Source organism: Diadema antillarum, unplaced genomic scaffold (assembly GCF_040938485.1).
Source record: "Diadema antillarum isolate AM-2024a unplaced genomic scaffold, OU_Dant_1.0 seq00001606_RagTag, whole genome shotgun sequence".
NCBI lineage: Eukaryota > Metazoa > Echinodermata > Echinoidea > Diadematoida > Diadematidae > Diadema > Diadema antillarum.
The window spans coordinates 459,170-474,689 of record NW_027272319.1 but is presented as its reverse complement, the minus strand read 5'-3'; the positions used below and the strand labels follow the sequence as shown (position 1 = coordinate 474,689).

Here is a 15,520-nt window from a genome sequence, read left to right as displayed (position 1 = left end):
GTTCCTTTGCCAGGGATACAAACTGCGTGTTGGCTAATCATGGGGCCCATTCCATGCTCACATCTTGATATATTGAAGTGACTGCATCACTACTTGATTGCTTCAATATGGTAAACCCTGGGAGAAAAAGAAAGATCCTGTAACAATCACAGATTCCTGTAGAAGAATTCACTTCAGTGTACTAGAGGAGAGATAGTGCTACTTACGAGTGCTGTTGCTGGTGCAGCCAATGAAATGAAAAGCCAAGATGTCATCATCATATTTTCCCAGATGACGTTCCATCCAATTGGCAAGAACGCAAGACTTTCCAGAACCTGGCAGGAGGAAGAAAATTATAATTTTACAAAAAATTGTGAACAATGAAAGCATCAGTGGGGGCCGTCGCAAAAAATAAATAAATAAAAATAAAAATAAACAAGAGACCCGCGGGTCTAGCGCTCACCTGAGTATCGCAAGTTCACCTTTCACGCAGTCACTAATCTAAATTAAAATTTGACCAGGCATTCTCAAGTAGAAGATGAAAATGTACAATAAGGGCCCAATTTTTTAAAGATTCCTTAATTTGGGGGGATTGGGGCCCCCTGGGGCCCTCTGGGTGGGGCATGGTGCCCATTTTGATAAATTGAGATCCTGATCCCCTAGGGATGCTACCTGCCAAGTTTGACAAAAATCCATCATGAGGTTTTCAGGAAGAAGATGAAAATGTACAATTCAGGCCCCCATTTGGACCCTTCCAACCACCCCCCCCCCCCCTACCCAAGAGGGGCACCCCTGGATCTCCTATGAACAAACTTCAAACTACAGTCATTAATGTACTCACTCATAATATTATCTCAGCTCTATAACTTCTGATTCTAGAGAAGATTTATAAAGATTCCTTCATTTGGGGGGTTTGGGACCCCTGGGAGCCCCCTGGGTTGGGCATGGTGCCCATTTTAACAAATTGAGATCCTAACCCCCTAGGGATGCTACCTGCCAAGTTTGGTGAAAATGGGTCATGGGGTTTTCAAGAATAAGATAAAAATGTACAATTTAGGCCCCATTAGGACCCCTCCTCACCCCCTCCCCTGGGTCCCAAGGGGGGCACCCCTGATTCTGCCATGAACAAACTTGAAACTACAGTCACCAATGTACTAACTCATAGTATTAACTTAGCTCTATCACTTCTGGTTCTAGAGAAGAAGATTTTTGCGGATTCCTTAATTTTGGGGGGTTTGGGCCCCCTGGGGGCCCCCTAGGTGGGGCATGGTGCCCATTTTAACAAATTGAGTTCCTAACCCCCTAGGGATGCTACCTGCCAAGTTTGGTGAAAATGGGTCATGGGGTTCTCAACAAGAAGATGAAAATGTACAAGTTAGGCCCCATTAGAACCCTTCCCCACCCCCCTCCCCTGGGTCCCAAGGGGGGCACCCCTGATTCTGCCATGAACAAACTTGAAACTACAGTCATCAATGTACTAACTCATAGTATTAACTTAGCTCTATCACTTCTGGTTCTAGAGAAGAAGATTTTTACAGATTCCTTAATTTTGGGGGGTTTGGGCCCCCCTGGGGGCCCCCTGGGTGGGGCATGGTGCCCATTTTAACAAATTGAGTTCCTAACCCCCTAGGGATGCTACCTGCCAAGTTTGATGAAAATCAGTCTTGGGGTTTTCAAGAAGAAGATGAAAATGTAAAAAGTTTACGCACGACGCACGACGGACGACGGACGACGGACGACGGACGACGCACGACGCACGACGCACGACGGACGCCGGACGAAGGGCGATCGCAATAGCTCACTTGAGCCTTTGGCTCAGGTGAGCTAAAAAGCACCGTCGATATTTACACTCCTAACAATCATATATAAAACACAAGCAATATTTTGTATAATATATATAATACCATTATACAGTACCCCAACACATATGCATCTCTTATTGTACCTCCAGCCACCCTCCTATATTTACAGAGATTTTTAAAATCAAATATTAAGAGGACTTATTCAGAACAGAAATACACACAAGCACAAATTAAACATGAATATCTAGAGGTACCCTTCACTGCATTTAACACTGATTGATCCACTACTGATCCACATCCATAGCCTAAACAAAGATACTGAGACTACATCATAATCTGTACTTCCAAAAAATTGATTTGTAACTCACCCTTTAAAATACCCAGACACACACAGATACACCCGCACAGATACATACATAAACACACAACTCACTCATATATTTCCCCTTGCCCGGCAGAAGGGCCCTAGCATGAAATTTTGAAACCAAATCGAATTTTGGTTTGTGACATATTTCGACAGAGTTTTGTGAGCTCTTTCATGTGCTTAAATTTTATTCATTTATTTATTTATTTATTTATTTTTTTTGTGTGTGTACGTTTCAAGTATGTAAGCCTTAGGACCCTTCTTCCAGGCAGGCGACAATAAATCAAAATGACACTTAGTAAAAAAAATAGAAAAAAAAGAAATCACCACACCTGCATCACCGAGGAGTAGAAGATGCTTCCCGTTCCCCTCCTCCTTTCCAATGACATGCCGATCTATCTCCTCCAGGTAAGCCTCTCCTCCCACCATTCCTCCCCCCATGCCACGCCTGGTGACCAGGAACGTCTCGTGCTGTGCGTGTTCTTTCTCCATCTCGCTGCTAGCCTGATGAGACTGGCCCAGGATGCTGCTGAGGTGTTCCCGTACCGTCTCAAACATCAGGCGAGCCCCAACCTCAGGAGTTGTGTAGTTCATGTGCACCGCGAGGCACTATAAGGGCAACACAGAAATAGACACTTCGTATATGGCTGTTCTAAATGCTGCCACTTACCACTGCTAATGCCAATATTATTACCTATACGAGAGTATTCCAGACTATTCATATGATCCAAATGCAGTCCCATACATTTATATCCCTGTGCATATGTTTATCAACTACAAAGAAGCATTTGCAAATCAGCTATAACAACATCCTAAAATATGTTTGTTTTGATAAAGAGAAGAACAAATTTCAGATATGTAGGTATTACAAGTGTACATACTAGCTTCATTATTTTTTTTTTTTTTCCTTGGGGTGATCTTTTAGTGAGAACCAATGCAATTTTTCTTGAATAACGTTTACACTCATGAACAAAAATGAAGTGATGGCTTGCTTTGAAGAGACATCATACCTTGTCTTTGGTGTTGTTCACCCTTTGCTTGAGGTTGTCTAGATGCTCTGCCGCTCGTGGCCCATCCGAAGTTGACCGGAACTTTCTCTGACCGCGTTCATCTCCAAGGGCAATACATTCTGCCAGTTTGGCATCGTCATAGGCCTGGATATTGGGCACAGATATTGGGCAGAAAGGAATGAATCCACTTTCAATGACCAAATGAGTACGTGCATGACATGTTATGTCATCCAGCATGATAAACTGTTCCTCATATACATTGACTTGTACATCACATGTCCAAGATTGTTTGCACTCAAGCAAAGTTGCTATAAAATATAACTTTCCCCAATGTTCAAAAAATCTTTTGATCAGAAAACACTGGAATGCAAAACTTCAAAAGCATAAATTCATAAAACAAACACTAAATCTGTAATACACATCAGTCCATTATATTCATTTACAATGTCAAACTTTACTTTGCTCCATATCAAGTAGTGCACTTAGTGCAGAGGGCATGGCACCACAGGGCCATATAAAATGGGGAAAAATGGGAATAAATGGGGGGAAAAAAACCCTCACCGACGACTTTCTGAAGTTTGGTATGTCCGTACAAGTCTTAGGGGGTAGGGGTACATTAATCCTAGACATCCAAGCCTGCAACACCCAAACCCTAAACAAGGAAAAGTAGATATTACGCGGTGCGTAATATATGTCCCCGCCCAAAGTAGCATTCAGTAGCAAAATGTACAATATAGGTGAAAAGATCAAGGTCAAAAGTCAAAGAAGTCAAAGGTCAAAATTCTGTGTTGAAGTTTTGAAGCCCTCATAGTGCCATCACACAAAGCAAACGGAATCGAAATCAGGTTAGAAATGGCGAAGGAATAGCATTTTGTAGCCAATGTACAATATAGGTAAAAAATCAAGGTCATAGGTCAAAGAAGTCAAAGGTCAAAATTCTGTGTAGAAGTTTTGAAGCCCTCACCTAGTGCCATCACATAAAGCAAACGGAATCAAAATCGGGTTAGAAATGGCGAAGGAGTAGAATTTTTAGCAAAATGTACAATATAGGTCAAAAATCAAGGTCAAAGGTCAGTCAAAGGTCAAAATTCTGTGTAGAAGTTTTGAAGCCCTCACCTAGTGCCATCACATAAAGCAAACGGAGTCAAAATTGGGTTAGAAATGGCGAAGGAATAGCATTTTGTAGCAAAATGTACAATATAGGTCAAAAATCAAGGTCAAAGGTCAAAGAAGTCAAAGGTCAAAATTCTGTGTTGAAATTTTGAAGCCCTCACCTAGTGCCATCACATAAAGCAAACAGAATCGAAATTGGGTTAGAAATGGCGAAGGAGTAGCATTTTGAAGCAAAATGTACAATATAGGTCAAAAATCAAGGTCAAAGGTCAAAGAAGTCAAAGGTCAAAATTCTGTGTTGAAGTTTTGAAGCCCTCACCTAGTGCCATCACATAAAGCTAACGGAATCGAAATCGGGTAAGAAATGGCGAAGGAGTAGCATTTTGTAGCAAAATGTACAATATAGGTCAAAAATCAAGGTCAAAGGTCTAAGAAGTCAAAGGTCAAAATTCTGTGTAGAAATTTTGAAGCCCTCACCTAGTGCCATCACATAAAGCAAACGGAATCAAAATCGGGTTAGAAATGGCGAAGGAGTAGCGTTTTGAAGCAAAATGTACAATATAGGTCAAAGGTCAAGGTCAAAGGTCACAGCTGAAATTCTGTGTAAAAGTTTCAAAGCTCCCATGTAGTGCTATCATATAAAGCAAACAGAATCAAAATTGGCTCATAAATGACAGAGAAGTAGCAAATTGAACATTTTGATCACACACGGACGCACAGACGGACAGATGGACGGACGCAGACGGATGGACACACACACGTTCGGAGCCCATTTCATAGTCCCCTGCTCGAACTTGTTCGGCGGGGACAAAAAAACTGTTCCGTGCCCCCCGAGTAAGTCATATCAAAACTGTGTATAGTGTAAAGAAATGCCATAATGTAGAGAGAAGTCTGATGACCCAGGAGACATACAGTAGCAGCCAGACCTTGTCTCTGAAGAAGAAGCATGCTGGTCTGGTGCCTGGCTTGTTCAGATGGCCATGCAGGAACTCCAGTTCGGTGACGGACCGATCTCTATACTGGTCTAGCCAAGGGTACCGGGGCACCGCGTGGTCGAACGTCTTCTGAAGGAATTCGTCCTGGCTTCCATGCCAACCATAGCGCTGTACATAGCAATAATCGTGCATTGCATGTTATGAAGAGAATTATATTCATTGCTTAGAAGATCTAAAGGTACAGTGTTGCAGCCTGATGCTGTGTTCTCCTCAAATACTCATGAAAGAGAAAAAAGATCACCATTAAAAGGAGAAAATCTATTTTACAGATGTCAAAAGGAGATTGCCACTGCCTCTGTCCTATTATCATGTGATCTGCATCAAAGTCACTTTTAACACTTTTTTTTAAAAAGAATAATTGACATTGAAGTGAAATTCATCAAACATTTGCCTAGCACCTGCACAGTTCTCCTGTTTTGCGTAAGTGTTTTGAATGCAAATGATTGCATTGCAATTACTTTACACACAGATTTTGACTTCTGTACAAAGTCCCTTTCCTCTGGCATCAAAATTTAACAATCAATTCTCATTAATTCTGCCCTTATGACCAATACAACATCAGATATCAAATGTAATTTTGAAAAAAAAATATATATATGCAAAAAACTAGATACTTTCCATTAAGGCTGCCTTCCTTTAAACTTGTTTGACTTACTGGAGTAAAAAATTACACAATAACTGCATTTGAGTTTGGTCATGTTTTCCCTGCATTAATCCCCTTGTTTGCTGCATCGATGTCATTTTGACATCCTGAGACGAAGGAGGTAAAGTGAAGCCAATGAATACCTGCCCAAAGAACCCAACAATCATGTCAGACCGGTCCAGCTCCCGGAGACAGATGGTGATGGTGGCCGCCTCCTTGGAGAGCTCCGAGGTGATCCCCCAGCGCATGTCGACCGGCACAAACTCATAGCCAGACCGCTGGCAGAGATGAGCCAGCTCCGGCCAGTACTGCTTGGTCAGAAGTTCACGCTCCTCTTCCAGCCCACCGAATGGGGAGCTGAAAAACACCCGCGCCACATTTTCCTCCTTCGTGCTCCGAGTCTTGTTCCTTCTGCCTTTCATGCCGGCATCACTTATCCTATCAGAGAAACAATAAATAGTCTATATGTGATTGATCTTTATGGAATTATACAGATTTCTCTCTCTCTCTTTTTTTTAATGCCACAATCACTATCATCATTATTATTATTATTATTATCATTATCATTATTTATTCGGCTTTCAGTCCCAGTTAGTTATGAGTTAAGTGAGGTGTTTGGGGCAGAGGAGAATCATACAACCTTGCCACAAATGATTGACCATTACCGAGATTCCAGTGCAGTGATTGCTCTTACTGTATGGAAAGACCTGTTCTAAATCTAACATTAAAATGTTAACTTCTAGAGCATATTTATCATAATTCAAATTGTCATTTTCAGTGAATATCACGACAAGCACATGACGGCTGATGGATAGATATGGAGCTAGTCCAACTACTATTTTAAGTCTCTTGGTTATTATGATATTCTACCTATCCCTCATTTTTGTAAAACCGTCCTTAATTCACACTCCATCGTAATATTATCAGTAATTCCTAACTGCACCAGCAACCCAACACGTATGTGTCGGTTACAGTACTGCCTCATGATCAGAGTTAACTCTATCCCTGATGTGCATGTGCCCCCCCCCCCCCCCCCCCCATGACCTATTATAAGCAGAAACATTATTATTGTAAGCATGCATGGCCTGGTGAGCATTGATGAGATGGGGCCTACTACTGCCTATAGTCACCTACACGAGGCGTGTAAGCCTGAAATTTTTAAAGAAAAGTAAGTAGAATCTAACCATGTCCATGGGATGGTAATCACTGCTAACGAGTAATGTTAATTGTCATCTATTCAATTGGGTGCCATCATCGTATCAGAATTGGTAATGATAGGCCTTGGGGAGGTTCTTTTAATCTTGGCTCGAAATAGATGCTCGTGGCCGTGTAGCGTGTCTGCTGAGTTGTGAACATGATGAGCCAAGCAACTGGTAACGTAATCTTTCTTAAGTTAGGTTAATCAATAGCTGAGCCGAGTACATACAATAGGCGTTTTCACATCAGCCTGATAAAAATCCAAGCTCGAAATATTTTCCGCGATTGCGAATTAGAGCGCTATTTCATTTCTTATTCACATCAGCCCGAAGAGGGGGTAGCCCGAATAGTTAAAAATCTTCAAATAGCTAATTCGACAGCTGAGTATGTGCAAACAGCATCAGTAATGTGTGTGCCCTCTCAAAAATTCCTCATGATTTGTGTGCAGTTTTGCCTCGATCGATCGGGTCACACACGCTAGGCATGATGGTATTCATCGCGCTAATTTCTCGAGTCGTTTTCACATTAGGCGTGTTCACATCAGCCCGATGTTTCGAAATAGTGCGCTATTTTGCTGACTATTTTCTGCGAAAAATATCTCAAGCTTGGATTTTTATCGGGCTGATGTGAAAACGCCAAGATCTATGTCCAGTATTATCAAATAGCGCGCTACTAAATCCCGCTACATTTGTATTTCAGAAATTTCCCGAGTTGGAGTCGACAAATTTTCTCGATGAGAGCGATACAATTAGCGCGCTAATTTGTGTTCACATTATCAAATAGCGCGCTATTTCGCTATCGGGAAAATTTCCCAAGTCAGAAAATAGCGCGCTATTTCGAAACATCGGGCTGATGTGAAAACGCCTAATAGCTCACTCAGCTCAGAGGCCTTCAGTAGCTGCTTACCCAGCCAGAACTCTGGCGGCACATCAAGTAATGTCCGCTCCACGGAAGCAGCGCCTGTATGTAGCTCTTTCTTAAATGAGTTGATTAACAATTACACTTTCTTGACACCTTTTCGAAACACCTCAGTAGGATTGATAATACTGCTATAAATTAACACATTGGCTAAGGATCATGAGATTCTACGAATGCAATATTTACCGATTTTTTAGCCACGCCAAGACACTCGATATGATCCGCTGCTGTCTCCCCAAACGAGCTCTGAGTCAAAGTATTTTTGCATAGACTTTAACCTAGTTGCTTAGGTATTTTCATTCTTTTTCTAAACAAAACAATAATAAACTAATTGGTATCTACTGGATAAAAAACATTAAAATAGGTAAGATGATCTTAGAAATGACAATTTCTGAAGTCAAAATTAAGTCATGGTGCATTAAATTGTAATAATTTCATCACCTTTTTCCCTTTTCCCCAAATAACGGCTGGTGATTTCTCGACATACCACACTATTGCGTCACGAGATACTACTCAGCGGATGTTGTGTACCCGTCGAGTAATGTACAGGAATCTTCGTACACAAGGCACACACACGGCGTTACGATTGGTGATACACGACACAGTACACGTACGTTATACACAAACGTACAGCTAGGTACGTACACGAATACCGTTGGCTTCTCAAACCGGTGTCACGAAGAGATGGCGTACGCGGTTAGAGCATCTGCTTCGAGGGTAATTTTAGCATTATATTTGCAGTTTTGTAGCTGTATACTTTGAATGGTGGCGTGTGTAGTTAGTGGAGAACTCCAAAATGTGCTAGATGACAGCATTTAGACAAATATTTGAGTAATAACAGCGTAGTGGGAGAGACAAATTTTTCCGTTTTGTCGTGCGTGTTCTGTGACTGTGTGAGTGAGTGGAATGAGAGGAACGTGCTTAGGACTGCACTGGCCAGCCATGGCCAGCCACAGCGCAGTGGCGCAGCTACAGTGGACAACATGTGCAGTGGAGTGAATTGTGAACAGTGAGTGTGTCACAGCACAGTGCTGTGCGAGTGTGCAATAATGTGTTGCTTCTGTCCCCTCCAGCCGGTATCATGAGCATTGGCACCATTGCATTGACATCAGATAATCCCTTTTGCACCATACTCGGGTAAATTACAGAATACCGGCAGCCAATCACGGAGAGAGCAAATCGCTCTGAAAAGAGCGTAATTACGCTTGCCGATAGCAACCATCTGAAATATTAATCCGATCTGCGATACGGTCTGTGGTTCGGTTGTCAACGATTACATTTGTTTACGTGTGTTTTCTTTGCTCTGTGCAATGAGAAGTGTGGTATTCATACGTTGTTTACGGGGGTTTCGGGGGTGTCCCCCGATAGCGATAATAATGTAGTTCTAGATCGTGACGATGCTTGTCTAGACTAGCCGTTAAAATTTACCCAAATTTACGATGTATACTCACGTTTTTAGGAGTCGAGGATAGTCCATATCCTAGAAATCGACAGCAATTTAGGTGAGACTAGAAAACAATCACTTATCTAATTGCTGGTGCTAGCTTACAGTAGAGCCTACGCACTGTGTGGGTGCCCTTGACAGCCCACCATGTTGACTCTACACCGTGTATGCAGTACCCTACACATAACAGCTTATGATGCGTACGTGTGCAGTGGTAGCGCGTATTGAGTCTGCAGAACGCGCGCATGTTTACTAGTACAGTGTACAATACGTATAGCAGTTGAGAGCGCACTTGTCTCTTGACAATACGCGTATACGCGCTGCCTTGCCAAACTAGTGTGTTATCACAGTAGTGTGATTGATCGTGAATGACTTGTGTCGAAAAGAGATGAAGGAAGGAGGATGCCAGCTGTGATGAGTCATCAGGTTTAAAATAGTTCCGTCAAAATCGGCTCGATTTTCTTTATCGACGATTTACTCAAGTTATCTTGATTTAGAGCAGTTTTCCTCTGAAACCACTCAATTTTCATAAAAATTGTGTGGTGAATCTACTTTTTGACGGCCGTTCCGTTCCCGGGCTTTTTGGGGGCCCCAGACGACGGGAAAGACGAATTTCAGCCCTTCGGGCTGAAATTCATCTCTAAGTGAGAGCAGCTGGAGGCGGGGCCGAAGGCCCCGCCTCCGGCGGCTCTTATACGCACCAATATGCTAATTTATATGACGCAAAACCGGTATTCTGTAATTTCCCCCCATACTCCATACACCCCTACTTCTTGTAGCTGCAGATCGAGAAAGATTGACGGCTCTTGGGGATCTTTTAATTTGGGATAGATAGACATATAGCCTAACCAAGAGGGGCAATTTATTGTGCACTTTACGGCCATTAGACTATATCGGTACCCTACGTCTTTATTCGTCGTATGCCAATTAAGGTGATATCCCATGAACCACCACGCAATTAGCAGCTAGCGAGCTTCTCTTGCTGTATGGAACGCCGTTTGACGTACATACAATTGATACTGTGTAAGGTCACTAAAAGCCCGCCTCACTCACTGCGCTTCTGCGGAGCTAGCCGACACATCGAACACCGTGCGATCGCGATTTTGCGTGCTTTTGGCTGTTCTCAGCTGCAGGATTATCAAGCTTTACATAAATTTCTACAATGTTGCATCACAGAAAATAGCCATGATCACTGTGCAAAGTGTGAGAAAGCTGGCAGTAGTACGTAGTCTGTGTTACTATATAGATTACGTTTTTGAACACCCTAGTTTGCGCCCGCTCGCCACAACAGTTACGTGAATATTTTCATGCCCCTTCATCCATCCCGATCCGACCCCATCACAAATCGCGCAAACCAACCATGTGGGCGAGGCTTGTGTGTGTGTGTCCATGTAGTGGCTGCCCGTAATTCAGTAGAGCATACACACTTCTCGCTTCGCACGGTGTCTGGTAACTGTGTAGACGAAATAAACACTATCAGACTGACGAATCGGGATAAGATTTTTTTTTTTTTAATTTTTATTTCAAAGAATAATTTCGCCAAGGCCGCGAATGGACATATGTCCTCTGCAATAGGTTAATTAGTGATTCCCTGCTTAAGATATAATGCAAAATTCACTCATTTGAAATCATGATTGAAGCACAGAAGTTTACCACTCGTTGTGTTCCGTTGTGTGCCAATGCACAGCATCCTGTTTGTCTGGGGGTCACGCTCGATCACACCGCGCCGCACAGGGAAGGGCGTTAGCGCAACCATGTGGCGTACCGTAAGAGCTTTCATCACGTACAGGAGGCACGTTGACACATTCATACACACACTGCATCTCAACGCGAAATCTCACACACATGTACATAGTGCCAGAAGACACGCTGTCCACCTGTGGTGCCTGATAGGTACTTGAATTCGCAAGCTCTGCTCGATTAGGGTAAAATCTCGCACCGATAATATAGGGCCGTAAAGTGCACAATTTCCCTTAGAGGCTAGACAGGCATAACTTGACTGAAAGATCGGTCTGTATCTTCACCTTGTCATCAGGGATATGTTCCTCACTCGGATCCCTCGGAGCTGAGACTACGTCTATCATACCCTTGTCTGGCTCCATGGAATCCCCTCCTATCTTTGGAGGAGGGCCACAAAATTAAAGAAAATGATTACGTACGGAGATTTTGCTGTTCTTTTGCATTTTTGCAGATACTGTCTGACTCCTAGTCTGAGCTTCAGTTGTGTCGTAGGGTGTGGAAGTGAAACATCTCGCAAGAGAACAATGTATTTCTCAATTTTTTTGTGCTTAATTCGCACACACTTTGGAAAAGTTGATTCTGCATTTTCGATGGCAAAATTTGGGATTTTGGATGGATTTTTGGAGGTGACTAATTTTAAGGGACTTTCCCATTGTGAACGACAGTGCCAGTATGTGAAATGATGTGATTTAGTGTTAAAGGGATAGTACAGTTTTGGTGGAGATGAGAATTGGGTTTTTAACTTTTTGCGAGATACCAAGAAAACACTTATGATATAGCACAGAACATACCATTTTAAGAGGAATTCAAAGTTTATTTGACGAAGATCGGGTTTGGAATGACTGAAACATCAAAAAACAAAGTAAAACAAAGCGATCGTAATAAAGTGTGGGTCCCACACTTTATTAGAATCGCTCTTTTTTGATATCTCAGCCATTTCAAAACCAATTTTCATCAAAGAAACGTTGAATTCCTCATAGAATTACATGCTCTTTCACATTTTATAAGAGGTTTCTCATCATCTCACCAAAAATTGTTAGAAACCTGAAATTAGGTCTCAACCATAACTGTACAATCCCTTTAATTGTGACAATAGAATTTGCTGGCTTGTGTAAAGTTGTGATTAAATTTGTAGTGATAAGTTATTGAACTCCAGTAGGCGAATCAATTGAGGAAAATACCTTTAAACAACTCAGAGCTTTCGAATTCAAACTTATTTGCTAGTGGATCATGTTTGATCATTTCAAATTTTTATTTCATATGTTCAGCCAATGTGATGTGTATAGATTGTCAAAGGGCAAGCATATAGATAATGCAGAAACATGTGTGTCACATTTTTATTAAATTTTTCTCTGTCTTTGTTTAGGTGAAGGCCCTCATGGCTGCCGGCCTTCGGGCCAGGCTGTTTCAGACTTCAGCAGCAGCAAGTCAAGTAAGTCTGATTTCCTTCTTGATTCTTGTGAGTTTGATTATGTAGTAGTTGTGGGTCTACCCCAACAGTAGTTGTGGGTCTACCTAAACAGTAGCACAAAGGAAAGAAAAAGAGAGGTGAACAGCAGTATTGATAGAAGCAGAAACAGCAGCTGGTTTTGTAAATGGGAATTATAGGTCTTTGGACTGTACACCTGTCTGTTTTGATGGCATTAGACCTGATCTATGTATCTATCTATCCATCCATCTCTATGGCATGTTAAGTGAAGTATTACACTGCTTTATGTTGAAACTGTAAATTGTATTTTTGGTGCACTAGAGTTTATAGGTTTCTTTGAATTCTTGTCAATGATTATATGTCTTTATGTTTGTTTGTGTGTTTGTTTGGTTTTTTTTTTCTGTAAAAAGAAACCAGAAGTGAAAAATTAACATTGAAGCTGTAAAGGAAGACTTTGATATATACAGCTAATGTTTCATACTGCTTGTTTCATGTACTCCAACAATTTTACCAGCATGTGAAACTCTCTTTCCAGCTTTACAGCAATGTTCAAGGCAATGTTATTTAAGCCGTTGAGGACGGACTGATTTTGCTACAACATGCATTTCCCTGAGACACTTGCACAAGTATACTCAGGACTCGTCCTCAACAGGTTAAGTGCTGCTGTTTATGCTTATTCAAGAGTGATCAGAATTATTAGAGAAAAAATGCAAACAAATTGTAATCTTTTAGTACATTTGTTCCCTATGCTGAGCGATTTGATAAATATCAAATGCAAGAAATTGCTTTTTTTTTGTCTTTGGTGCCCTGCAGGTGGCCATGAGCAAATTTGAGCAAGATAAATTCATCAACTATGACAAAGTGGAAGCAAATCTAACAATTGTGAAGGACAGGCTACAGCGACCCCTCACCCTCAGTGAGAAGATTGTCTACGGTCATCTAGACAACCCCAAGGAACAGGTAAGACCAACTTCACCTCCCACCCACTTATCACGTCTTCAGAGATATTGAGTGTTTGATAGGGCAAGATGTCTGTGTTTCATTTAGATTGGATAAGCAGCAATCTTTCATGCAATCTTGCTGTTGCAATTGATCGACAAATTGCCTGATTGATGAATTGCCCTACATCAACGTAAATAAGCACTGAATTAATCAGTGTTTAAGTGGTAGCCATGATAAACAATGTGAGGCAAAAATTTCATTAATTTGAACTTTGCCATTGCTGGTGTTGAAGCAAGGCATTGCTGACCATGCTCAAGTGTACAGCGTCAATGCATGTCTATGTACATGACTATCAAAATTTGATCCCCAAATCTCCTGTTTTATACAGAACCCAATCCACTGTGCTGCAGTGCTCCAAAATGAAGGAAAACCATGCATCACCAAATGAAGTTAACATTTAAACTGCATGCAATAATAGAAACTATGTATATTACTGTTTTTCTGTTGCTCTAATCTTTGTGGTTTTTGTTTTGGATTACAGGATATCAAGCGGGGTGAGTCGTACCTCAAGTTGAGACCGGACCGAGTTGCAATGCAGGATGCCACAGCTCAGATGGCTATGCTCCAGTTCATCTCCAGTGGCCTACCCAAGGTGAGTGACCGAGTGGCCATTATTATACCCCCGCCAAACGAAGTTTGAAGGGGGTATATAGGAATCAGCGGACGGTCGGGTGGTCGGGCGGTCGGTCCGTTGCAAATCTTGCGTCGCGAACTACTTCCTCAGTTTTCAACCGATTCCCATAAAACTTGGCACAGATGTGTGCCTTGGGTTGTAGATGTGCAAGACGTATTTTTTGACAGTACCCAAAAGTACGTTGCCATGGTACCCGGCATATTATGGGCAAAAATGGGTACAAATCTTACGTCGCGAACTCCTCCCACAGTTTTTGATCAATTTTTATGAAATTAGGTACAGATGTTCATCTGAATATGTTAATGTGCAAGACACATATTTCCGCAGTGGCAAAAAGTGCGTTGCCATGGTAACGGCATGTTATTGGTAAAATATAGGGCAAAATGCTTCATGGCAAAACTGCTTCATCAGTGTTCTTCCAATTCTCATGGAATTCATATTGAATGTTTGTCTTAGGATATAGGTCAGCATGACACATTTCTTGACAGTGACAAAAAGTATGTTGCCATGGTAACAGCTCACATATTATGAGCCAAAATGATGGAAAATTTTGTGTTGCAAACTACTTCCTCAGTTTTTGCCCAATTTCCATGAAACTTGGTACAGATGTGTGCCTTTGGTTGTAGATGTGCAAGACGAATTTTTTGACAGTACCCGAAAGTACGTTGCCGTGGTAACGGCATATTAATGGCAGAAGATCAAGGAAAGATCTTGCGGATTTAACTACTTCCTCAGTTTTTTGACCAAAGTTTATGAAATGTGGCACACACCTTGATCTTGGTGGGAAGATGTGGAAGACATATTTTTCGGACGTGTCGGAAGCTGCGTTGCCATGGTAACGGCATATAAATGGCAGAATATCAAGGAAAGATCTTGCGGATTGAACTACTTCCTCTGTATTCGACTGAAGCTCATGAAATGTGGCACACACATTGGTCTTGGTGGGAAGATGTGCAAGACATATTTTTTGGACGTGTCGGAAGCTGCGTTGCCATGGTAACGGCATATTAATGGCGGAAGATCAAGGAAAGATCTTGTGGATTGAACTACTTTCTCAGTTTTTGACAAAAGCTTATGAAATGTGGCACACACAATAGTCTTGGTGGGAAGATGTGCAAGACATATTTTTCGGACGTGTTGGAAGCTGCGTTGCCATGGTAACGGCATTTAAATGGCAGAAGATCAAGGAAAGATCATTCCTTGGGTAAGACTGTCGTCACGGGGCGGGGGTATTAATCACCTTAAGTGAT

At 41.8% G+C, this 15,520-nt stretch overlaps 2 protein-coding genes across 2 annotated transcripts in view; one reads left to right on the top strand and one right to left on the bottom strand.

Moving 5' to 3' along the window:
• LOC139711067 (TPR repeat-containing protein DDB_G0287407-like) overlaps positions 1-8,259 on the bottom strand; it is a 42,332-nt gene extending 34,073 nt beyond the window's left edge. The window contains exons 1-6 of the mRNA XM_071622986.1: positions 8,208-8,259; positions 6,050-6,344; positions 5,195-5,371; positions 3,156-3,299; positions 2,478-2,754; positions 207-314 (exon numbers count right to left, since the gene is read on the bottom strand). Coding sequence (XP_071479087.1) covers positions 207-314; positions 2,478-2,754; positions 3,156-3,299; positions 5,195-5,371; positions 6,050-6,328 — 985 coding nt within the window. The 5' untranslated portion in view covers positions 6,329-6,344; positions 8,208-8,259. The remainder of the gene's footprint in view (positions 1-206; positions 315-2,477; positions 2,755-3,155; positions 3,300-5,194; positions 5,372-6,049; positions 6,345-8,207) is intronic.
• Positions 8,260-8,677: 418 nt separating this feature from the next.
• Positions 8,678-15,520, top strand: part of LOC139711075 (aconitate hydratase, mitochondrial-like) — a 39,057-nt gene continuing 32,214 nt past the window's right edge. The window contains exons 1-4 of the mRNA XM_071622994.1: positions 8,678-8,738; positions 12,572-12,637; positions 13,448-13,594; positions 14,118-14,228. Of these exons, the coding sequence (XP_071479095.1) occupies positions 8,706-8,738; positions 12,572-12,637; positions 13,448-13,594; positions 14,118-14,228 (357 nt within the window). The 5' untranslated portion in view covers positions 8,678-8,705. The remainder of the gene's footprint in view (positions 8,739-12,571; positions 12,638-13,447; positions 13,595-14,117; positions 14,229-15,520) is intronic.